This window comes from Lithobates pipiens, unplaced genomic scaffold (genome assembly GCF_037356315.1).
Source record: "Lithobates pipiens isolate NorthernLeopardFrog02 unplaced genomic scaffold, aLitPip1_a1.2 Scaffold_8, whole genome shotgun sequence".
Classification (NCBI taxonomy): Eukaryota; Metazoa; Chordata; class Amphibia; order Anura; family Ranidae; genus Lithobates; species Lithobates pipiens.
The window spans coordinates 612,602,614-612,629,398 of record NW_027507903.1 but is presented as its reverse complement, the minus strand read 5'-3'; the positions used below and the strand labels follow the sequence as shown (position 1 = coordinate 612,629,398).

Genomic DNA, 26,785 nt, shown 5'->3' with positions numbered 1-26,785 from the left:
CTTTAATACAAGGGCTGTACTAAAAGTATTGCAAAAGTGGGTATAACTATTTTATTAACTTACATAGGTTGTATAAATTTCACATTGGTAGAGTAACTCTTCATCTACAGTAGCTCTTCATCTTTTTCATTGTAGGTAAATAATGGATTCCAAGAAGAAGTATCATACCATCATTTAGTTCTTGACAAAGGAGGGAATCTTTGTGGGGATGACCTGCTGACAAGAGTTAACAATTCAAAGATGTTACACTTGTCAATGGTGTCAAAGACCTCAAAAGCACGTTGCTTCTGCTTGGAATCCATCATTTACCTGCAACAAAAAATAAGAGTTATTATAGAGGAAGTCTTTTCTACTCTACCAAAATCTAAAATTTGAATGACCCATGTCAATTAATAAAAAAGTTATGCTCACTTTTCCATTACTTTTGGTAAAGCCCTGAACTAATCGTCCAGGGCCGCCTTTAATACTGATTGGACCCTGGGCAAACAAACATTTTATTGGGCCCCCTCTTCTACGCAATTTCCCTCTCCACATGCTTTGAGACATACAATAAATAGCAGCTAGACTCAAAATCAGTTTATTGAATCAGATCAGGCAGCGATTGCGATTGGTTACCAGAGGTTACAGTGTATTATTACCGCTCACTGACTGGCTGCTAGAGGTTACAGCACACATTATGGATCATTGTTATTTTCTAGAGAGTACAGCACACGACTTCTGCTTGTTGATTGGTTGCTAGAGATTACTGTACATCAATACTGCCCACTGATTGATTGCTAGAGGTTACTGAACATCTTTACCACTCACTAATTTGTTGTTAGAGGTTACTGCACATTATTACTGCTCAGCAACTGGTTGCAAGAGGTTAGTGCACAGCATTACTGCTCACTGATTGGTTGTTAAAGGTTACAGCACATTATCTCCTTACTGCCTGCCTGTGTATTCACATGCACCAAAATTCAGGGTGCTGTGGTACCATGTTATTTTGAAGAAGGGTTCCACCTCCAATTTGCTTACTTTTGAAGAACACGCTGATGTTAGGCTTAATGACCACAGTTGTAGGCAGGACTTTCAAGTATGCTCCTTTACCTCTCCAGTGGACAGCATTCAGCACAAGTGATGGTTGATGTGACCCCAGGGGGACATAATATACATATGAATGCCGCCTCTATTTACATATTAATGCCATGGTATAGGGCTATTTATATATCAATGCAGGTTGTTTACATGTAAACTCAAGTTCTGCAGGTGAGTCATCTGTACATGGCAATAGGGCAGAGCTGGGCAGGAGCAGCAGAAGTTTACACTGAGATATTGGGACACAGCACAGGACTAAAACTTCAAGGGATAAGGCAATTTAAACTGGAACAGTTGGCAAGTATGAGGCAGCTACTTTGGGCCCCACAACAATGGCAGGGCCTCGGGCAGCTGCCCCTTTTGCCCTGCCTTAAAAACGGTCTTGTAATCGTCAATGTTACACCTAGTATATTTGACACCTAGGGAGGGTTACTTTTAACACTTCCCACACACATGCTTCCTTATACTGTACATCATTATTTTCAGTAATAATCATGCAATGAAATAAAGACTAATAATAGAGAGAAAAAATGAGACACATAACACATTTTTTGACATGCTACTATATTAGCATGTTTAAGAAGTGCTTCAAAGGTTTTCGATGGTAACTTTTTTTGTTTGTTTAACACTACTTGTGAATTTTCTGTCTGTATTTAGCATGTTTCTAAATTACTTAGGTTATTGAAATTTTAAATGCCTCATTTCTGTCTGTCACAGGTTTAGCTTTGAGGTTTTACAGCAGTTCCAAGCCTTGCGGTTTGCTGTGGAAGAGATAAATAGAAGCTTGAACCTACTGCCCAACACTACCCTGGGATTCCAGGTCTATGACTCTTGTGCAGGATTACATGAGGAGATTGATGGGACCCAAAAGCTGTTGACAGGAAGGGAAAGTGGGATCCCCAATTATTCCTGCCAGGAGCGATCACCAGTGGTTGCCATCATTGGGCATTCTGTCTCCTCTTACTCCATACAAATGGCCCATGTTCTTGGACTTTACAGATATCCACAGGTATAGAGCCAAGGGTGATGACCAATCATTGTAAACAATTATATTTTATTTGCCCTGTTTAGGTTATTTGCACATAATAATTTATCACATATATAGATAATTATAAAATAAATTCAAATGAAAGAAAAAAAAAGTGTTTTTTATACTTAAAATTATAAGAGCACTTTCAAAGTGCCCTTCTACTTTTTTGATGACCTAAACTAATCTCTCCCTCCCCATCTCCCAAAGCGTATTAACTTTAAGTCATGGCCCCTGCTGTTTGTACACATTCTTCATGCAAAACCGCTGTGTGCTGCCTGTGCTTGCATAGTAGCTCCCTACGAGGACGCCTATGAGACCTTTACCTAAGCATCCCTGGTTTTACAGCAAAACCACATAGACATTTTTGGGGAGCTTTGGATACTGTGACCAAACAAGGAGTGAGGAAAAATTTCCTCACAGATAGCAATGGAAACAAATTTTCTAGTAGAATGAAGAACGCTTAGAAGCTTTGTCCATGCTAAGTGTGCAAAAACAAAGGAAAAGGTGTGCAATGACCACATTCAGAGGCATATGTTGGTTGTGCCCATTATTTTCCATCTTGCCTGAACATTATTTGATAATAGTAATATAGGGGAATAGTCACTGCTCCCCATACACAGGTTGAATATCTACAAGGTAGTCTGCTTCTCTGTAGATACTGAGAATGGTTATGCAGTAGGTTCTTCAAACCGTTGGTGGTGAGTGCTGGGAGGCTGATGTTAAAATTAAACTTGCATCGTTATAACCCCACGTGAATGTATATCTCTGAAGACAAAACACATGGCAGTAAGCCTAATAGTGATGAGTTTGCCTCACAGGTTCTTACAAAGCAGTGTAGTGTTTTTACCACAAATGGGAAAGAAGAAAAGTAGTGAAGCACCAAGTCAAAAAGTGAATTTAGGAACAGGAATATGCTAGAAACAAAGAAGTAGCCATAAAGCAAAGTACTAAAACAGTAGACAAGGCAGAAGATCGAGCAAAGGTTAATACCAGGAGAAAAAACATTCATTTTCAAGAGTCATAAAGCCAGTGGGAGAAGCATTGGAAATTGAAATGGAAAGCATGGAAAGAACCAAAGCTACAAGTTATATCATTTTAGAAAATAGGCACAGAAGTAAAAGGAAATGCCTGTAACTAGGCTTCAGAGAAAAAAAGAGTTTTCATATTTAGAATGTAGCACTACCCCGAAGGAGCTGCTGGTTAGATTGGGCTTACCGTTACCTTCTGTTCTCCTCGTTTCATGTCTAGGGGTGTCCCGTGGTAAATGGCCCAGTAACTCGAGAGACTGACAACAGATCCACTTGAATGGATTTTATTTGCAAAACGTAGACAATCAACAACAGTCTCTTAAATTGGGATCAGAGGGTTGGAAAGGAAGTTCAGGCACTCTTAGTGTCAAAGTCAAAATGTTGAAGAACTTGCTTACTTTGACTGCATCCAGAGAATAGCCATTCGCAACTGGATGTTCACTCAAGTTGGACAGTCCCTCTCTCACAAGGCCTAGCAGTCAACAAGGTGCTTACTCAGGAACAAGTCTCTGCCACAGACGTTGTTGTAGAACATACAAGATAATGTCTCTGCCACAGACGTTGTTGTAGAACACGTAGGGAAACTAAACTTGAAGAACACTCGTAGGATACCTGGATCTTTCAGCCAGCTTGGCGATATCCACGAGACCGGATTCTCTTGGGTACTTCAGTAATTCCAGGCTCTTACTAAGAAACCAACCCGTACGTGATATTCTTCTGAAGAGTCTTCCCCTGGAATGCTTGAAGTCACTGGGTCTCTCCCAAATCGGAGACGGCACCCAACCACCTCAGAATCCTCCTCTAGTTTCCTTGCCTTGGGCTAGCCAGCTCCGAGACATAAACATTGGGTGGATCTGCACCCCCAGGCCATAGCCTTCCTGGGGGCTGGTCAGGAGGACCAGGACCATGAAGTCAGTACATCATTCTGGACCGGAACCCCGAACCACGTGACGTCCGCATCTTAGATACCCTCGAGAGCGCCCCTCCCACTGGGCGGGCTCCGAGAGAGAGTAACTTAACCACTTCCCGACCAGCGCACGACGATGTATGTCGACAGAATGGCACAGGCAGGCATATTGGCGTACATGTACGTCCAATATTCGATGCCGCCCTGCCATCAGGAGCGCGCCGCCGGCGGCGCGCTCCCGCGCTGGTCGGGACCCCCGTGAGTCCGGTCGCGGGACCCGCGGACTCGATCGCCGCGGGCATCCCCGCGATCGTCTCACGGAGCGGCCGAATGGAGGAAATGCTGTATAAACAACATTTTTCCATTCTGCCTAGCAACTAGTGACGCTGATCTCTGCTCCATGTGATTGGAGCAGAGATCAGTGTACACTAAATGAAAGCCCAACCCCCCCACAGTTAGTAACACACCCCTAGGAACACTTAACCCCTACACTGCCACCCACTGGTTAACCCTTTCACTGCCAGTGTCATTTACACAGGAATCACTGCATTTATATAGCAGTAATTACTGTATAAATGACAATGGTCCCAAAAATGTGTCAAAAATGTCCGATGGGTCCCCGACAATGTCGCAGTCACAATAAAAATCGCAGATCACCGCCATTACTAGTAAAAAAAAATAATAAAAAATTATTAATAAAAATGCTATAAAACTATCCCTATTTTGTAAACGCTATAACTTTTGCGCAAACCAATCAATAATCGCTTATTGCGATTTTTTTTACCAAAAATATGTAGAAGAATACGTATCGGCCTAAATTGAGGGAAAAAAATGTTTTTTTATATATTTTTGGGGGATATTTATTATAACAAAAAGTAAAAAATAATGCGTTTTTTTCAAAATTGTCACTCTATTTTTGTTTATAGCGCAAAAAATAAAAACCGCAGGGGTGATCAAATACCACCAAAAGAAAGCTCTATTTGTGGGAAAAAAAGGACGTCGATTTTGTTTGGGAGCCACATCGCACGACCGCGCAATTTTCAGTTAAAGCGACGCAGTGCCAAATCGCAAAAAGTGGTCTGGTCTTTGACCAGCAAATTGGTCCGGTCTGAAAGTGGTTAAGCACCTAACCAGACCATAGTTCCATGCCTGCCAGAAGAGACAGTGCCCCCTGTGGCTAGGCTGAACATCTCACAGTCCAGTCAGACTAATGCTGAAGTCTAAATTTATACAATTGTACCCAAAACAAACTGCAGCTCAGGCATAACTTTAACTTTTAAAAACGCATAGTGTATGCTCTTCAGGAGCCGCTGCTACAGAACAAAGTCAAAGAAAATTTCCAGCTCAATTTACATGCCAGTCTGACACCAAGTGAATTATTAAAAACAGGGATTTAGTTAGCATACATTTGCAAATACATGCGTAATTTGCAGAGCTGCTCTGGTTTTGTTTTGCATGCGCTGCCCTTCCATGTGCTCCTTGCTGTAAAGGCCAGTTATAGGTAGGGGCAGTGACCAATTGTTTGTTACTGATTGAGTTTCCATATACCCCAACATTTCAGCAGGAAATATTTCATGTTTGTTGTGAAATGCAATGGAGTGAATAGTCAAGGTGAAATTAAGGTGTTTTTTTTTTTTTTTTTTTTTTTTAAATGTATATTTATTGAAAAAAAGATTTTTGTACAGCAGATAAATTTGTACAACCAATGTAGACATTCAAGATTGACAGTGCAACAGTAACAGGAAAAAACCGCCACAGGCGGAATACAGCATGTTAACCTCTTGATACATCACATTAAAGGGTAAGGAGGGAAGGACACACCACAGGACCGCTGAGTGAGATACATGAATAAACCCAGAGTTGTATATGTGGGGGTGGACGTAAGGTCAAGGTCCCGAGAGCAAGCCTGAGGCAAACATTCCCGAACGTAAATAGCCTCAAGCTAGGATGTTGCCTCAGGGTTGAACGCGGAACTATCCCATCTGTCCCATACTTTAGAAAACTTGGGTAGGGAGTCTTGTACTAGCGCAGTCATATGTTCCATCCTGCGGATATACGCAATTGCGGAAATTAGCTGTGGATGAGATGGGGGGGAAGGGGACAACCAAAGAGCAGGAATCACTCTCTTAGCAGCCAAGAGGATATAAGCTGTCAGTTTCTTGGCGTGCTTAGATAGCGCCGCAATAGGCAAACCTAACAAGTAATGTCTAGGGTCTAACGGAGCATCTATCCCCAAAACAGATTGGAGCAGAGAACGGACCATAGACCAAAAAGGTACAATCAAAGGGCAGCTCCAGAAGATATGAAAATGGGTGCCCTCATGTCGTAAGCACCTCCAACACAGCTTAGATACAGTGTGATCGTATTTATGTAGCATTTCAGGGGTTTTGTACCAGAACATTAGTATCTTATATGCTGTCTCTCTCTGCTCCACGCATCTAGAAACCTTAGAAGTAGAAGTCCAGATATCCTGCCATTGAGAAATAGTTAAGGGAGTTGGTAAAATTGCGGCCCATCTCCTCATATAGAGATGCGTTTCCGCGGTGGGCGAGGTTGAATTGTGAAGGATACTGTAAATAGAGGATATAAGTCCTTTCTGACAGGGACCATGGAAGCACAAAGTTTCAAAGGTGCTAGGGTTTGTCAAAGTCAGGTCAGGAGATCTGGAATGAAAATAATGTTTAAATTGAAGGTATGAAAAGAGGAGTCTATCCGGAATGTCATACTTATCCTGAAGCTCTGGGAAGGATAGGAATTTGCGAGACACCGGGTGTACCAGGTGGCGTAATTGGAAGATGCCTGACCTGTACCAAGGAAACATACTCTTCACAGAGAGGCTATCAGGCACGTCTGGATTAAAAATGACATTCAACAGGGGTGAGCATGGAGAAGAGAGAGAGAACCTCTTGTGACATTTCTTCCATATGGACAAAGTGAAAAGCATCGGCCCAAGGCTTAGACGTCTTAGCTGAGCCATAGAGGAGGTCAAATCGGACCACAGCATGGCACAGGGATGAACAGGAGTAACAACACTCATTTCCAGCTCCGACGATCTACTGGTAGCAAAATACGAGGACCAGGAGATAGCCGCCAGAAGATGCGCTGCATAATAATACCTCACTATATCTGGGGCTCCCAACCCACCTTGAGACCGTGGAGCAAAAACCACTGTTTGGGCTATCCTATGTAGCTTATTTCCCCATATAAATTTAGCGAAGGCCCGCTGAATGTTCCTAAGTTGAGGCATGGAGATAGCAACTGGTAACGTTTCAAAAAGATATAAAAACTTAGGGAGTATGGCCATTTTTAATACATTAATTCTGCCCAAGAGAGATAGGGGGCACGACGTCCAACTCCTGAGTAGGCTATGCGTTTCCGCAATTAGAGATACATAATTAGCTTCATAGAGGGTGGTGTACCGGGCAGTCAAGTTAATGCCAAGGTATTTAAGGGAAACGGGGCACCAATGATAGGGGTATGTAAGTTTCAAAGAGGCTAGAAGTGGGGGAGAGATATGAATAGGGAGCGCTTCGGTTTTAGTAGTATTAACCCTATAACCCGAGAGGCTGCTGAACGTGTCTAGAAGAGTGTGAAGTTTGGGAAGGGAGACTTGAGGTTTCGTCAGAGTGAGGAGTATGTCGTCTGCAAAAAGAGATAACTTGTATTCTTTCAATCTGAGCGAAACTCCGCTTATGTCTGAGTTCTCCCGTATAGCTGCAGCTAAAGGTTCCAGGCACAGTATAAACAACAAGGGGGAGAGGGGACAACCCTGTCTGGTACCATTACTATGAGTAAAGAGTGGAGACCTGTAAGATGCCAGTTGGACTTGGGATGTGGGAAGTGAGTATAAGGCTTGCAGGGCCGACAGGAAAGAACCAGAAAAGCCAAAACGCTGGAGTGTAGCAAACATGTATGGCCATCCCAACCTGTCAAAGGCTTTTTGTGCATCTAAACTCAAAACAATGGCCGGGCAAGATGTCTTATCGAGCAAGTCTATAAGATCGATGGTGCGTCTAGTATTGTCTCCAGCTCGTCTACCCAGTACAAATCCCACCTGGTCATTATGAACCAGGGCGGGAATCATTAAGGAAAGCCTATTTGCTAAGATTTTAGTGAAAATTTTATAATCAGAGTTTAGTAAGGCTATGGGTCTGTAGTTATCTGGTAAGGTAGGGGATTTACCCGGTTTTGGGATAACAGTAATATGTGCATGGAGGAACTGAGAATGCGGTACAGTGCCCTTCTGTAGGGAGGTAAAGAGATTAAGCAAATGAGGACTCAGTGTCGGGAGAAAAGTCTTATAATAAATGTAGGGGAGCCCATCAGGACCCGGGGACTTATGGGACGGGAGGTTCTTTACTACCGCAGCCAATTCTTCTGGCGTGACGGGTGCATTCAGGGTAGCTACTTGTGAGGATGACAACACTGGCAGCTTCAAGGGAGCACAGAAATCATTAAAGCTGTCCTGGGAGAACACGTGGTTGGGATCTGAAGCTAGGCAATTATATAACTTCTGGTAGAAAGCACCAAATACTTTAGACATCTTCAAGGGGCAGTAAGTCGGAGTACCGTCTGACTGTAGCAAAAGATCGGGGTAGGAATGAAATGGACGGGGTTTTAGCTTGTTCACCAACATCCTATGAGGCTTGTTGGCAAACTCATAAAACCTCTGCTTCGCCCAGAGTAGAGCTTTAGAACATTTATGCATATCTAAAGATTTCAACCGTTCACGTAGAGAGGTCACTGTGCGAAGCCGTGGCACCGATGGGGAAGACACCAGCAGAGCTTCAGCTTTCAGCAGTCGCGAAAGAATGTCCAGTCTCTGCGCAGCTGAGTCTCGCTTGAGGCGGGAGCCAGCCGAAATACACAATCCTCTGAAAAAGGCCTTGTGGGCCTCCCAAAGGGTGGACACGTCCCGCACAGACCCTTCGTTAATTTGAAAAAATTCGGTAAGACTCTGTGACAAATGAGTTTCGGTGGACGGATCGCGGAGGAGAAACTCATTGAATCTCCAGTGGCAGGTCCTGGGTGTGGAGAGGGTGAGGGCGAGGTCAAGCTGGACCGATGCATGATCGGACCAAGTTATGGGGTTCAACTCTGAGGCTACTGCTGACATTAGAAGAGGTGCCGTAACAAAGATGTAGTCCAATCTGGAGTACATCTTGTGTGGGGGGGAATAGAAGGAAAACTGCCGGTGCGTAGGGTGTTTAATCCTCCAAATATCTAATAAGTTATGAGATCTAATGAGCTTGCGAAACGCAGTAGATTGACGCTCCGTTTTGGAGGAGGGGTTGTCTGAAAACAGGGTCTGTCTATCCTTCCTAGCAGACATGGCCATATTAAAGTCCCCACCAATGATCATGAATGGTTGGGCAAATGCGCCCAGGTTGTCCAAGACCTTAGTAAGGAATTGAAGCTGGCCAGAGTTGGGAGCATAAACATTAATAATTGAAAGAGAGCGAGATAAGTAGTCGCAGTCCAGAAGAATATATCTACCCTGCGGGTCGAGAAATGAAGACTTAACCCGTAGCGGGCATGTCTTTTTAATCAGTATCGCCACTCCAGCCTTACCAGAGGGGTCAGAGGCCATAAAAGAGACCGGGAAGTGTTTAGCTGCAAATTTAAGAGATCCCCCTGGGCGAAAATGAGTCTCCTGGACCAGGACCACATCTGCGTTTGAGGATTTGAACTCCTTCAAAGCTAACCAGCGCTTATGGATCGAGTTCAAGCCCTTAACATTGTAAGTGAGCACCCTCAAAGCCATGATAGAAAAAACAGTGGAAGCTTAAAGTACCCATAAAACACATGTAAAAAACTGATATAACCATACAAACCAAGAAGATATCGGGACCCGTGGTGTGTCCTAGGAATGAAAAGCAAGTGAAAGCATATAATAACAATGCATCCATATAGCGTAAAAAAGAGCATCAAATTCACACAAAAAGTGAAAAAAAGGCCAAAAAAAAGGCCTGAAAAAGAGAAAAAAACATTAATAGTAGAAAAAAGGCCTGGGGGGTAAAAACCACCCAGGAGTCCACAGCCGTAGCCGCGGAACAAGAGGAGGCACATCAGGGGTTCCAGCTCATCTGGAGAGACCCCGCCACCTTCCAGCAAAAGTTACAGGGAATATGCACAGTGTACTGTAGTCCCAACAACCAACAACAGGGGCAGTAGAAAAAAAAAAAAATATATAACCTGTAACTAAAATTGCAAACACCCCTAAGTAAGGAGAAAACATGGTGAGATAGGGGCCAAGGCCTAGGTCAGCCAAATAACACATATGGAAGTCACCATCAAGGGGGGAGTCTAGGGTGTAGGTTACGCTGGGGAGTAGAAAAGGGCTTCTGCGACTTCTGACGTGCAGGGGTCCAGATCCGAGCAGGAACGGAGGAGGGTCTAGGTGTCGTCGGAAGCGGCATGGGATCCTCGTCTGGTAGTGGTGGTAGACCCAGGTTGCGTATGAAAGCTTCACTTTCCTGAAGATCTCTCATGGAGTATTGAGTCCCATCTTTAGTGGCTGAAAGACGGAAGGGGAATCCCCAGCGATACGGGAACTGATGGTTCTGCAGATGTGCAGTCACAGGGCGAAAACTACGACGTTTGGCAAGCGTGATAGGGGATAAGTCACTAAAAATTTGTATCTTGGCCCCCTTAAACTCCAAGCGGGATTTGTTCCGGGTGGCCATGGTCAAAGCTTCTTTGCTGTCGTAGTAGTGAAAGCGTACGATAATGTCTCTTGGGTTGGCCCCGGCAGGGGGCTTTGGGGCTAAGGATCTGTGAGCCCTATCCAATCTCCAGTCTATGTCCGGGATTTTAGGGGCGACAACATTAAAGAGACTGAGTAGGTATGGTTTGATCTCTCCCTCACTGACGGCCTCAGGGACGCCTCTAATACGGAGGTTTTGGCGACGTTCCCTATTCTCTAGGTCTTCCTGTTGGGATTGGAGCTGGGAGACAGATTGCTTCAGACCGGCATTGTCTTCTTCTAAAGCGTGAACATACTGTAGTAGGTCATCGAATTTGGTTTCCAGTACATCAGTCCGTTCTCCAATTTGAGCAAGCTCCCCCCGTAATTCATGGGCCAGTTTACCCATTTCCTTAGAAACATTGCTCGTTAGATCTTGCAGGAGAGCTCGCAATTTATCATCAAGTACGTCAACTGTGACCGGGGCGGACATCGTAATGGAGTGGCTATGCGATTGGGAGCTTGGAACGTCGTGCGTCGACACTTGGGAGGCCACTTGTGCATATGTAAAAGAACCTGGAGAAGGAGCTGGGGAGGCTTGCCTGCTCAGAAATCTATCCAGAGTCTGTGAGGGCCGCAGATCCGGGGACAAAGACTGAGGAAGGCGTTTCGGCCCGTATTTCACCATGAGGCGTTGGGACTAGGCATATATTCAGTTACATGGGGTGCTTCCCATAGAGAAGTAGCGACTGCGAGTTGCACAGGAGCATTGGAAGGCGGCTAGGGCCCACGGAGAACGATCACATGTTTGTCAAACAGGGGGGGCCCGAGATGTGACCCCAAAATAGTGCGTCGTCGATCAGAGAACACAGACCAACTGGGAGGGGGGCCGATGCTGGAGAGCAGGCTGCAGCACTCTCTAACAAACAGGGGTGGGAAGTCCAGATACCACTGCACCACTAGGCTGTATGAGGAAACAAGGCAGGGCAAAAAAGAAACCAGAGCAGGCAGCAGGCAGGTGTAGGCCTCAGATGGTAAGAGGAGGAGATGATGGGTGGACCAAGATGGCCACTGACCAGGCCTAGTGCAGTTGCAGGGCAAGAGGGTACGGCTGACGAGGGCAAACAGTCACTCAGGGGGAGGCAGGCTCTGTTGAGGCAGGGGTTAATGCCTTTGCAGGGGGATGCAGCAAGCCAGTTACAGGAGAGGGAGAGCAGCTATGCTGCGGAAGGCCGTGGGTGTAGCAAGATGGCCGCCGGAGCTCACCTCTCCAGTGAAATCCCAGGCATCTCCCCCAAGATCCAGATAACAGCCAGCGGGACTCCGGTGTAGGTGGAGGACGCTTCGGGGGTCCGCGATGTGCCGCTCCGGAGGTCCCGGCCGAGATGGGACTCAGGATCCGCCGTCCGGAGGCTCTGCAGAGCGGTATAGGCCGCAAGATGGCGGCGGTGTCCGGCCTGGTGCGCTGCCCGCGGCCGCGGGAGCGGTTATAGCCGCAAATCTGCCCCAAATAATGGCTCCGTCCGGAGCGTGGAGGGCCCCCCGGCAGGATGGATGGGTCGGTAGGCAGCAAAGCCGTGCGGCAGGCGAGGATGGGCACGGATACCGTTGGGCCTCGGCGGAGCTCCACACGGGTACGTCTATCTCGATCGGCTTCCCGAAATTAAGGTGTTTTTAAGGGTGCATTGGGCTTTAATGGCCCTTAGCATTTCCATAGCTTATTTTAGCTGTGAAAAAGCTGGGGTCCATACAAAATCTACAGAGTTTATTTATAAAAAGTCAAGTCCAATATGTAGCAGAAAGCTAACATATTTCAGCTTACAAAGCTTTACTCAGCTCAGGAGCTCCAGGCGTGAAATCCAGTTTCCAATATTAATTTTACTCAAATAAATTACTGATCCCTATATATAATATGAAAATATTAGGGACTTCCAGAAGATTTCCTGTGCCTTTTTGTTCCCTGCAAATGCCTATTGGCCATGCATGTTAGGCAGCCCATCATAATGATGGGTCAAAAGGAATGGACTGAGCAAGGTAGGCAGTGTTAGAACCTTTCCTGTTAGAACAGTCCGAAATTTGTGAAAATAAATATCAATTTAAAATGGACTTCCTCTTTGAAACATCTTGTACCTTGTAAAAAGTAACATTAAAATTAGCCTTATTTGTTGCCTTAGATCAGTCATTATTCAACCAGCTCAATCCTGAGTGACCGGGTGCAGTTTCCTTCCTTCTTCAGAACAGTTCCCAGTGACCACTTCCAATCTGTGGGTCTGGCTCAGCTGGTGTTGCATTTTGGTTGGACTTGGTTTGGATTGGTGGCTTTGAATGAGGACTATGGCCAACAGGGAATCCATGTCATTCGTCAAGAGCTTCTTAAAGCTGGTGCATGTGTGGAATTTGTGGAATACTTGATGATTGATCGTCAGGATAAAAATGCCCCTCACATTATCAAGGTCATTAAAGAATCCACAGCCAAGGTTGTCCTAATCTTTTCCACTGACCCAGAAATGGTCCCTCTTCTAGATGAGATGTTGGTGCAGAATGTTACTGGAAAGATCTTTGTGGCCAGTGAAGCTTGGTCTACCTCAAATTTGTTATCAGATAGAAAATACTCTTCGTTACTGTCTGGATCCATTGGGTTTTCTTTTCATAGCTCTGTCATCCCAAATTTTAAACACTTTCTTAACAGTATTCAGCCTTTTTCTGGTCCAGGGAAAGAGTGGGCCAAAATATTGTGGGAGAGTACTTTTGACTGTCAAATATATGATCGTGAAATGAGTGGAGAATCTCTGAGAAATTTTACCAAAGTTTGCACAGGAGAGGAAGATCTAGATAGCATACAGAACAGGTACAATGATGTTTCCAGTTTAAGAGGGGCGTATAATCTTTATCAAGCAATTTATGTTATAGCCAAAGCCTTACATGACTTGCACATGTGTAAAGATGGAGAAGGACCTTTCTATAATGGGGGCTGTTCTACTCTTCAATTGATGAAGCCTTGGCAGGTAGGAATCTTATAAAATAAGACTCGGAAGTATGTACAAAATATTAACTTCATTTGGCGTCTATATAATTTTTCACCAGAATAAAGATACATTTTTGTAACTGGTAAAATATTCATCCATTTAATTATTGTGTAAACTAAAAAGAAGGAATGTATGGTGGATTTTGGTCACTTTTATTTAAAGTGTTTTCAAAAGTTTACAGATTCATTATTAAAAAAAAAATGTAATTGAATCCATACAAATTTATTTTGAAATAAAAATGTAATACTGAGTGCATCTATAGGTGCAGGGCATGCTGGGCTTTTTTAAAGAAAGATGAGCATTGCTTGCATTGTTGTTGTACGCTATTTATATATCTTCTTACTTTCAAGCATGTAAGTATTCTAGAGGTGTAGCGTGGTGCGGCAGCAGTAGTGACACTGATTCTGGTTGCTGATAAATCAAAACTTGTATTGCAGAGTATGCTCAACTACAAACTATAAACAACCCCAGTGGGAGGATGCCGCATCGGGTAAGACTCACAGTTCTGTTCAATGCAGAGATACAGCGGGTAAAGATGCACCAACAGCCTTTGTCTTCAGTGGGTGGAATATGGCCTGGCCAGTCCAGTCCTGAAGGGGAGGCTTCCATAGCAGGATTGCATGTTCCTAGCCGGTCCCTACTCATTAGGAACCTTTTTCAGCCACTAATACTTTCCCTTACAGATGGGTGCTCTTTCTCTATTCTCACCACTACACGAAAGTGCGCCAAAACCTGGCAGCAGGGATTTATGAAGTCTCTGCTGACCCAAGATGGCCACCAGAGGTCAACTGGATGCAGCATAGCCAACTGGAATACTGCAGGGAACAGGAAAACTTTGAAAAAATAGTTTTTTCTTGACTTCCTCTCCAGGCTGTGGTGCCACTCGGGTCGAATTTCGCCTACAGTAGAGAAAGCAGACTGCACCTGCCTGTATATATATATATATATATATATATATATATATACTACTGTGCAAAAATGCTGTAAATTGGGAATGTAAATGAAGACAGAAGAGAAAACCAAATCAAATCAATATTTGGTGTGACTACCCTTTACCCTCAAAACAGCATCAATTCTTCTAGTTACACTTGGACACAGTGTTTGAAGGAACTCATCAGGTAGGATGTTCCAAACATCTTGGAGAACCAACCACAGATCTTCTGTGGCTGTAGGCTGCCTCAGAGCCTTCTGTTCATGTAATCCCATACAGATTCCATGATGTTGAGATCGGGGCTCTGTGGAGGCCAAACCATCACTTCCAGGACTCCTAATTCTTCTTTACGCTGAAGATAGTTCTTAATGACATTGGTTGTATGTTTGGGGTCATTTCCTGCTGCAGAATAAATTTGGGGCCAATTATATGCCTCCCTGATGGCATGGCATGATGGATAAGTATTTGCTTGTATTTCTCAGCATTAAAGGAGACCATTGATCCTGACCAAATCTCGAACTCCATTTGCAGAAATAAAGCCACAAAACTTGAAGGAACCTTCACCATGCTTCACTGTTGCCTGCAGACAATCATTGTAATGCTATCCAGCCCTTCACCAACAAACTTTCTCCTGCTACAGCCTAATATTTCAAATTGTGGCTCATCAGTCCAGAGCACCCGCTGCCATTTTTTTGCACCCCAGTTTACTGTGTTTTTGTGCATAGTTTGTATAGCCTTGTTTACACATTGAAGGCATGGCTTTTTGGCCACAATTCTTCCATGAAGACCTCTTCTGGCCAGACTTCTCCAGACAGTAGATGGATGTATCTGGGTCTTCTTGGTTTCCACCAGTTCTGTGCTGATGACACTGCTGGACATCTTCTAATTAGAGTTAGGCAAACAGTTCAAGCCAAGCAAGAGTTTGGCTTGAGCATCCCCTGTTCGCCCATTCGGCGAACACCTGAATTTGCGGGGCACTTGGCGGGATGTCTGCCAGCGGGCGCCAAACAATGCACTGCAATAGAAAAAAGTGAAAAGAAAAACAGTGTTGGGTCCCCCCAAAATCCACGGGCAGGCATATTGGCGTACAGGTACGTCCATTTTTATATGCCGCCCTGCCATCGCGGGCACGCCGCCGGCGGCGCGCTTGTGTGCCGGTCAGGACCCCCGTGAGTCCAGTCGCGGGTCCCGTGGACTCGATCGCTGCGGGGATACCCGCGATCGTCTCACAGGGCGGCTGAACGGGGAGATGCCATTGTAAACAGCATCTCCCCGTTCTGCCTAGCAACAAGTGACGCTGATCTCTGCTCCATGTGATTGGAGCAGAGATCAGTGTTCACTAACACAAAGCCCAGCCCCCCACAGTTAGTAACACGCCCCTAGGAACACTTAACCCCTACACTGCCACCTCCTGGTTAACCCTTTCACTGCCAGTGTCATTTACACAGGAATCAGTGCATTTGTATAGCACTGAATGCTGTATAAATGACAGGGGTCCCAAAAATGTGTCAAAAATGTCCGATGTGCCCGCCATAATGTCGCAGTCACAATAAAAATCGCTGATCGCCGCCATTACTAGTAAAAAAAAAAATATTAATAAAAATGCCATAAAACGATCCCCTATTTTGTAGACGCTATAACTTTTGCGCAAACCAATCAATAATCGCTTATTGCAATTTTTTTTTTAGCAAAAATATGTAGAAGAATACGTATCAGCCTAAACTGAGGGGAAAAAATGTTTTTTTATATATTTTGGGGGGATATTTATTATAACAAAAACTAAAAAATAATGCGTTTTTTTTCAAAATTGTCGCTCTATTTTTGTTTATAGCGCAAAAAATAAAAAATGCATGGGTGATCAAATACCACCAAAAGAAAGCTCTATTTGTGGGAAAAAAAGGACGTCAATTTTGTTTTGGGAGCCATGTCGCTCGGCCACGCAATTGTCAGTTAAAGTGTCACAAGTGGTCTGGTCTTAAGCCAGCAAAATGGTCCGGTCTGAAAGTGCTTAAAGTGGAAGTAAACCCTCCTATCGTTTTTAGTCAAGGAAGCTGCCATCTTGGCCTCTAATAATTCTTCAACTGCCATAATGCTGCACATGTGATCAGTTATGACACCAGCCATTGGATGGTTTGAAAGTTTGGTTGAGAGAACAACCAATGTGAAAGTTAGCATTTCCGGCATGCCGGGAATGTAAGTGTTTTTTGAAACTGGGTTTACTCCCGCTTTAATAGAGCCATAGTGCACTTGCCCATTACAAAGCATTCAGTAAATATGAATGAATGTGGACTGAATATAGTTTAAGCCCTTGTACACACGGTTGGACATTCTGACAACCAAATCCGTTGGATTTTGTTCGACGGATTTTGTGCTACGGATTTTGTCCGAAACTGTTGCATACACACGGTCGGACAAAGTTGTCGGAAAATCCGATTGTACATAACGTGATGACGTTATTTCGTTACGACGGGACTACGTTCAGGCTAGTAGCCAATAGTTTGGTCTAGGAATTTGATCTGAGCATGCGTGGCACTTTTTCCGTCTGAGAATTTTGTCGGAAAATTTTACGGACAAGTTGGAAAACTTGGTCCGTCGGATACTCCGACGGAAACAGTCCGATGGAGCCCACACACAGTCGGATTATCTGACAAAACGGTCCGATAGGACACATTCCGTCAGAATCTCCGACCGTGTGTACAAGGGCTAAGATCAGGTGGGCAGCACTTTGGACGTAGGGTGGGGGCTAAGTAAAAACAAAAATAAAGTACAGTTGTCCTTTAAAGCGAAGTGGATTGATATTGCATATGTTTTTAAATCAAAAAGATATTTTTTTTTTAAATGTTAACATGTTACAAATTCATGTTACAAATGATTATTACATTTACATATTATAGACGCGTTGTTATTCAAATAATGACGTTATTAAAAAAAAAAGAGACAAAACTCAAAAATTCTAAATGAGAGTACAAATATCGTACTGCACCAGATTAAGCAGCATTTCTTTTGTTTTGTCAGTTTTTTTGTGTGTATTTTTTTTTTGCTGCATTTTGTACCTGTTTTATAATATATTCTTGAATATGCTCACAATTGTTTCCCTGCAGCTCTCTCACTATATTCAGAAGGTCCATGTCAGGCTGAGTAATGGTGGCGAAATGTTCTTTGATAAGAATGGAGACCCGCCTGCAAGCTACGACATTGTCAACTGGAAGATAAATGGCGATGGTATTACGGAGCAAGTGAAGGTCGGGAGCTATGACACAACCCAAACCAAAGGAGAAACTTTCAACACTAACACTAGTGCTGTGATATGGCCATCCGGGAATGAACTAGTAAGAGATCAAACCATACATTGTAGTACGCTACAAAGGTATTAGGCAGGTGTGAAGAAATGCAGTAAAGCAACAATGCTTTAAAAATATATATTTTAATTGTTTATTTTTATCAATTTAAAAAATGCAAACTGAGCGAACAGAAGAAAAATCTAAATCAAACCAATATTTGGTTTGACTACCCTTTGGCTTCAAACCAGCATCAGCTCTTCTAGATACACTTCCCTAAATGCTTCAGAGTTTCCTGCAGACGCTCATTATTGTATCACTCTCCAGTCCCCCACCAACAATTTGCTTCCCGCTACAGCCAAATACACTATATTACCAAAAGTATTGGGACACCTGCCTTTACACACACAGATAAAGTTCAATGGCATCCCAGTCTTAGTCCGTAGGGTTCAATATTGAGTTGGCCCACCCTTTGCAGCTATAACAGCTTCAACTCTTCTGGGAAGGCCGTCCACAAGGTTTAGAAGTGTGTCTATGAGAATGTTTGACCATTCTTCTAGAAGTGCATCTGTGAGGTCAGGCACTGATGTGGATGAGAAGACCTGGCTTGCAGTCTCTGCTCTAATTCATCCCAAAGGTGTTCTGTCAGGTTGAGGTCAGGACTGTGCAGGCCAGTCAAGTTCCTCCACCCAAACTCGCTCATCCATATCTTTATGGACCTTGCCTTGTGCACTGGTCCAAATCATTCGGTGGAGGGGGGAATTATGGTGTGGGGTTGCTTACATAGTTACATAGTTAGTAAGGTTGAATAAAGACACTGGTCCATCCAGTTCAACCTGAGTGAGTTTCTACAATTGTCCCTATCCCCGTATGTTGCACACTCATATCATTCCCTACCCTCAAGGAGCCCACAATCCAAGGTCCCCATTCATATACTAGGGCCAATTTTTGGATAGAAGCCAATTAACCTACCTGCATGTCTTTGGAATGTTGGAGGAAACCGGAGTACCCAGAGGAAGCCCACACAGGCACAGGGAGAACATGCAAACTCCAGGCAGGTAGTGTCGTGGTTGGGATTTGAACCAGCAACCCTTTTTACTGCTAGGTGAGAGTGCTAACCACTACACCACTGTGCCGCCCTAGTTCCAGTGAAGGGAACTCTTATGTCGTCAGCATACCAATTTCATACTCCCAACTTTGTGTGAACAGTTTGGGATGGCCCCTTCCTGTTCCAACATGACTGCGCACCCCTCTACAAAGCAAGGTCCATAAAGACATGGATGAGCGAGCTTGCAGTGGAGGAACATGACTGGCCTGCACAGAGTCAACTCGACAGAACACCTTTGGGATGAATTAGATTGGAGACTGCGAGCCAGGCCTTCTTGTCCACATCAGTGCCGAACCTCACAAATGTGCTTCTGGAAAAATGGTCAAACATTCCCATAGACACACTCCTAAACCTTGTGGACAGCCTTCCCAGATGAGTTGAAGTGGTTATAGCTGCAAATAGTGAACCCTACATACTAAGACTGGATTCCAGTAAAGTTCATGTGTGTGTAAAGGCGGGCATCCCAATAGTTTTGGTAATATAGTGTATTTCACATTTGGACTCATCAGTCTAAAATTCTGATCGCTGGGAAACCTCCCGCTGTCAGAATACAATAGGACAGCAGGAGGGTTGAAAACATTAAAGTAGCTGTAAAGCCTAAACATTTTTTACCTTAATGCATTCCTTGCATTAAAGTAAAAAATGTTTAGGCATCAGCACCCCCCCCCCCCCCCTTTTACTTACCTGAGCCCTCATTCGATTCAGCGTCATGCGTGTCTGCAGCTCTTCTCTCCCCTCACTTCCGGGTCTCACTGGCTTTGCTGGGGCACCACGAGACATTGGTTCCTACTGCTGTCAATCAAGGCCAGTGAGGAGGGAGTGGGGGGGCAGGGCTGAGTCCCACTGTCTGTGTCAATGGAAGCAGCAAAGGTTTATCTATATGTATAAGTATACATATTTGCTGAAATATACAGTGTAATTCCATATTTAATTTGTGGTTGCCCAGGTCCCTTGTTCGGTGTGTAGCAGCAGCTGTCTTCCAGGTTTCAGACAATTGGTGAAAAGAGGACGACCCGTGTGTTGCTTCCAATGCGTTCCCTGCCCCCAAGGAGAGATCTCTAATACAACAGGTAAAAAGAGTTTTAAAAAGGTACAAAAAATCAAAAAGAATTTAAATCTTAAGCTGTACTCCAATACTTGCCTACTGGGCATCTCCCTCCTGCCCAGGCCAATTTTCAGCTTTTAGTGTTGTCACACTTTGAATGACAATTGCGTGGACATGCATTGTACACAAATGGAATTTTTATCATTTTTTTTATCACTTTTTGGAGACAGATAAAGCTTTCTTTTGGTGGTATTTACTAACCACTAGGTTTTTTATTTTTGCTTAAAAACATTGAAAAAACACCAAATATCTTGGGGGAAAAAAAGCTTTTCTTAGTTTCTCTTATAAATATGTAATTTTTCTCCTTAATTGATGTCTGCTGATGAGACGGCACTGACGGACACTGATAGGCTGCACTGATGGGCACTGGTGAGGTAGCAGTGATGGGCACTGATGAGATGGCACTCATGAGAAGGCACTAACATGCAACACTTATGGGCACTGGTAGGCGGCACTGATATGCAGCACCGATGAGCACTGATAGGCGGCACTGATAGATGGCACTGATAGGCAGCACTTATGGGCACTGATAGGCGGCATGGATAGCTGACACAGATGGGCACTAATTGTCAACACTGATGGGCACTGATTGGTGTCACTGATGTGTACTGATGGGTGGCACTGATGAGTACGCACCAATGAGCATGCACTGAAAGGCAGTACTGACTGGCATCACTGATAGGCACTGATTGACATCACTGTTGGACACTGATTGGCATTATTGGTGGCATCACTTTTGGACACTGTTGGGGCTGCACTGATAATCAGTGCCCTGATTATGTGTGCAGATCTCTCCTGTGAGGAAATGTTGCTTGTTTACATGTGATCAGCTGTGACTGGACAAAGCTGATCACATTGGCAAAGAGCCTCATCATAGGCTCTTTACCGGGATCCCAGGGACAGAGAGCACCACTGATTTCCCCAAAAGGGGAAGTTCTTCTCGTTTGCACCTTCCCCGCTCCACTGCCACATTTGGCCCTTTTATTTGGGGGGTACCTGTTTTTTACAGGTACCCGCTCCCAGTTCTGGCTCAGTTTGCGGCACCCCCCTTCCCCCACAGTCTTCTGGGACACATCACAGGTTCTAGAAGACTATGGGACCATTCACAAGGCGCAATGCGACTCATGTAATGCGCAGTAGGAAACCGGCTGTGAAGCCACAAGGCTTCACTTCTTGGTTCCCTTACTTCAGATGCCGGCGTCTGCACCCAAAGCCGGTTGATGTATCGGCTCGGATGAGGACATCGCTGGATCCCTGGACAGGTAAGTGCTTATACTTGTAGTATTTGTAGTTGCTGACTTCTAATTTTTTGGGGGTCAGCCTGGAGCCTGAAATAAAATGACATAAACATACAGTTTCTCTTCATCTCTAGATTACAGTCTACATCAATCACACTGTAGTGTTACAGATTAACAGACTGGTTGATGTTCCTTTTTAAATGCTAGGCTGAACTTGGGCTATGCTATACGAGGGATGTGCTGTGGTGCTTGTATCTTGAGATTGTAATATTTCCCAACCAATGGTGATATGGCTCACTATATAAACCCATTCCAGGGTCCCGCCAAGGGACAACCACACCTAGGTGCAACTCTACATCTACCGGCGAGTAAAAAAAAGTATAGGTACTCATGGTAAAAATAATAGTATCGGAGCATCCCTAGTATTTACAGCTTTTTAAGAATATGTTATTTAATGTATATATGCCCATAGACTTGCCACAGTTCCATTTTCAGCCAATATAGAGGCTCAGACAGAGATGTTGCAGTTCAGTCCAGCCTCTCTCTGCACCAAGTAGATTACTGATGTACTATCACAGCTAGTAATAGATCACTGTTAGAAGTGATCTGCCACTGAAGGGCAGCATGGGGGGCCTGGATCAGCGATCAGCTCTCCTCTGTTCAGATTGAACCCCCTCCACCATGAAGGAAATAAAAATACTTTTTCCACATTTTCTTACAATTTCATCCCCAAAACCACCAAGGGAATTCAAATCTATTCATCTAAATTTGCAACCAAGTGAACTCCCTATAGGGTACATTACAAATGCAAAAAGGTATAAGGTGTGTGAAGCTGAGGTACCTCAGTAATAAAAAAAAAAAGAAAAAGAATAAAACGCATTGCGATTTAAGTAGATTTAGGGAGAAAAAGTCTCAGGCACTCCATGTGGTCACACTTTTTTAGGTACAATCATGGAATTAGCATTTCTTTTCCATTTTGTTTTGTCTCTTTTTTTATTTGCAGATTCTCATGAGTGTTTCAAGTGTCCATGGGATCAATGGCCCAATCTTCAGAAGGACAAGTGTCTGGATAAAGAAGTAGAATTTCTTTCCTATGAGGAACCATTGGGAGCCGCTCTGACTGCCAGCAGTGTTTTCTCCTCCAGCATCCCATCTTATATATTAGGACTCTTCTTTCATCACAGAAAAACTCCCATAGTACGAGCCAATAATTTTTCTCTGAGCATTCTTCTTCTGGTATCTCTTTGCCTTTGCTTCCTTTCTTCTTTAGCCTTCATTGGATACCCCCAACCTGAAAAGTGTCTTCTACGGCAGGCTGCTTTTGGAATGTCCTTTGCTTTCTGTGTCTCTTGTATCTTGGCAAAGACTGCCATGGTGGTTTTTGCCTTCATGGCAACAAAACCAGGCAGTAAGCTTAAGAAACTAACCAGCCCAAGAGTTTCTTTAATGATAATCACCATGTGTACATTATTTCAGTTTGCCTTATGTGTCCTCTGGGTGAAGTTTTCCCCTCCGTTCCCAGAGAAGAATGTTCAAACTCAGCCTGGGATTATCATTGTTGAATGTAATGAGGGTTCCCCTACAGCCTTTTGGTGTATGCTGGGATACCTTGGCCTCCTGGCCACTGTAAGTTTTGTAGTTGCCTTCTTGGCCAGGAGGCTGCCTGACAGCTTCAATGAGGCCAAGTTCATCACATTCAGTATGTTAGCTTTCCTCAGCGTCTGGATATCCTTCATCCCTGCATACCTGAGTGCCAGAGGAAAGTACACTGTTGCCATGGAGATCTTCGCCATCCAATCATCCAGCTGGGCTTTGGTGATCTGCATGTTTCTCCCTAAAAGCTTTATATTATTATTCCATCCAAGCATGAACTCTAAAGACTATCTCATGGGAAAGAACAAAGGCTGAACTATAATGTAATCTTTGCTAGTAGCATTATCATGATATGACAGTTTCATTTTATTAAACTTGACTTTTCATGTTGAATTAGGATTAACAAATATCTACAAATGTAACTGGATAGCAAACATTCTCTAGTGCTAGTACTAGGATTTGGATTGTTCCCCCATTGCCTCTACTTTCTACTGGAGCACATCCAAACATCTCTGTGGAAGTTCTCGGTCAGGGCTTACAGAGCACTAAACACTCTCACCTTGCTCCTTAGTCCCCTTAGGACCTTGGCACATTGACCTACCTACTTGGAAGTAGTTGGGTGTTAACAGTAAAGTTGACTCATGGCCAGGCTATGTACATTCCTACATTTACATATTGTTTACAAGCGGTCAATAAGCCTTAAAACAAGTCCTAACTTTTTTCTATGCTGGCATATCTCATAATCATTTGGAAACTAGATTTGAACACTGTTCTAACAAAAGAGTTAAGCCAGTCATACAAGGATTGAAATTTGCCTGGTTCAGCAGGGACTGGCCACATTTTGATCCATGTATGGGCAGGCTGGTTGTACACAAGTCAAGCTATCAATTTTCAGCATGTTGGGAAATTTTCTCTTGATAGTCACTGTCTGTGGGTGGGGCCAGTTGATTGGTACCCAAGATTAGAGATGGACAAACTTCGCACGGGACATTTCGCGAATGCGAACCGCGAACACGGCCGAAAGTTTGCGAACCACAAAGTTTGCGGCGAGCCCCATTGACTTCAATGGCAGGCGAATTCTCAAAACCTACAGGTCATATTTCCAGCCACAAAATAATTACTAGCTGTGCACACATAGTCCCACCACATGGTCACTGACATAACACATGTATGAAGTGAATCTGGGATCGACAACTACAAGCATTCTTTTTTTATATGTGAAATTCTGACAATTCAGGACTCAGGAGCGCATGAAGGCAATGGAGGAGAGGAAAGGTCAGGGTAGGCTATAAAGAGGGTGCGGGAGATGATCACCAGCACCGAGATATAGAGCACTGACACCAGCACCGTGATATAGAGCACTGACACCAGCACCGTGATAGAGTGCACTGACACCAGCACCGTGATAGAGTGCACTGACACCAGCACCGTGATATAGAGCACTGACACCAGCACCGTGATAGAGTACACTGACACCAGCACCGAGATATAGAGCACTGACACCATCACCGTGATATAGAGCACAGACACCAGCACCGTGATAGAGTGCACCGACCCCAGCACTGTGATATAGAGCACTGACACCAGCACCGTGATAGAGTGCACTGACACCAGCACCGTGATATAGAGCACTGACACCAGCACCGAGATAGAGAGCACTGACAGCAGCACTGATACTCGCTGCTGGGCCCAAAAATATGACACCGCTCAACCTCTTCAAACAGGAGGGTACGGGCATATAGTACGGTGTGCTTTTTTTGTACAAGGAAGTCAGCCAAATGTAGAAAAAAGGTCTGTCTGCTCGATTAAATAAATTGTTTATAGAGATATACATGGTCTACTGGTCACATGTGTTGAATTCCTCCGAGATCCATGCCTCATTCATTTTTAGAAATGTGAGGTAGTCAACACTGTCGTGAGCTAGGCGAGTGCGCTTATCGATCCCCCCTGCTGCGCTGAACGTCCTTTCGGACAGGACACAGGACGAGGGGCAAGCCAACAGTTCCATTGCAAATTGGGCAAGCTCTGGCCAGAGGTCAAGCCTGCCCACCCAGTAGTCTGGGGGTTCATCACTCCTCAGAGCGTCTACATCGGCCGTTAACCTGATGTAGTCAGACACCTGTCGTTCTAGGCGTTCCCTGATGCTGGATCCGGATGACACCTGTCGATGGGTCGGCTGAAAGAATGACCTCATATCAGAAGTCACCAACACATCTTCAAACCGGCCTCTTCTTGCAGGCGCTGTTGGATTGGTGCCCCCAACTCTTTCTCTGGGAGTAGGAATTCCTCCTCTGCCAGCGCACGCAAAAGCAGAATGCAGCATTTCTTGAAGCAAGGCCTGGAAGTGCTCCATTCTGACAGCCCTCTGTGACGGCGGTACCATTTCCGCCATTGATAGTGGTAAAGCCTTCTGACGGTGGTAGTTCTACAATAAAGTCTATGGAAATCATTTTCCAAGGTCTTTCCGGGATGGGGAGTGGTTTCAGCAACCCCCAGGCTTTGGTCTTGCTACTCTTGTTCTGGGTACAGGTAATGCAAGATTCTACATAAAGTTTACAGTCTCTTAGCAGCTGAGGCCACCAGAAGGTGCGTTGGAGAAGTTCGGCGGTCTTGTGTACCCCAAAATGACCGGCCAGCTTGTGGTCGTGGCAAGACTTAAGAACAGCAACCCGTAGTTGTTGGGGCACGTAGATCTTATTTTCATGCCATAACAAGTCATTGCTAGAGAGTAAGGTGGTGTTTGAGGGATGTGAAGCTGAAGATGAAGCCTGCTTAAGTTGGGATAGAAGATCTTCCTGGAGCATAAGGAAATTTCCGGGCGCAAGGATGGTGTCTGTGGGTTGAAGAACTTCGGGTTCGCTGAACATCCGGGATAGCGCGTCGGGTTTGGTGTTTTTCGATCCGGGCCTATAGGTAATGTGGAAGGAAAATCTTGTAAAGAAAAGTGCCCATCTGGCCTGACGCGGCTTCAGCCTCTTAGCAGTCTTTAAATACTCTAAGTTTTTGTGGTCAGTGTATACCAGAATGGGATGAGCTGCTCCCTCCAGGAGATAGCGCCATTCCTCAAGTGCAGCTTTGATAGCAAGTAGCTCCCTGTCCCCGACATCATAATTCCTTTCCGCTTCAGACAACTTACGTGAGAAGAACGCCACCGGATGCAATAAAGCCTTGGGGCCCTGTCTCTGAGAAAGGACTGCTCCCACTGCAACTTCGGATGCATCCCCCTCAAGGATGTAGGGTAGCGCAGAATTAGGATGCTTCAGGACAGATGCTGACACAAATTGTTCTTTAAGGGAAGAAAATGCGGCTTGTGCCTCCGGAGTCCACTGGAACTTGATACCTTGTCTCGTTAATCTGGTGATTGGAGCGATGATTGTAGAAAATCCCTTGATGAATTTTCGATAAAAATTCGCAAACCCCACAAAGCGTTGAATTCCTCTTTTATCAGTAGGGGCTGGCCAGTCCAGGATGGCCGAAACTTTTTGCGGATCCATCTTGATTCCATCCACCGAAATAATCAGCCCCAAAAACTGAATGCTGCGACGTTCAAACTCGCACTTCTCAGGTTTTGCGTACAAGCCGTGTTGGCGAAGCCGAGTGAGAACCTTCTTAACGTGTTCCCTGTGAGCTGGCAGAGAGGGGGAGAAAATTAAGATGTCGTCCAGGTATACTATAACAAACAGGTCGAGAAAATCTCTAAAGATATCATTCACAAAATGCTGGAAAGTCGCAGGAGCGTTGCACAGCCCAAAGGGCATTACGAGATATTCAAAATGTCC

General features: G+C 44.6%; 1 protein-coding gene across 1 annotated transcript; it reads left to right on the top strand.

The window, feature by feature from the left end:
* Positions 1–1,649: 1,649 nt before the first annotated feature.
* LOC143962342 (extracellular calcium-sensing receptor-like) lies at positions 1,650–24,749 on the top strand. Its single transcript, XM_077471640.1, has 6 exons — positions 1,650–1,681; positions 1,795–2,086; positions 12,902–13,732; positions 17,786–18,013; positions 20,017–20,140; positions 22,417–24,749. The coding sequence occupies exons 1-6, from the start codon at positions 1,650–1,652 to the stop codon at positions 23,319–23,321; spliced, it is 2,412 nt and encodes an 803-aa protein (XP_077327766.1). The 3' UTR covers positions 23,322–24,749.
* The last annotated feature ends 2,036 nt before the right edge of the window (positions 24,750–26,785 follow it).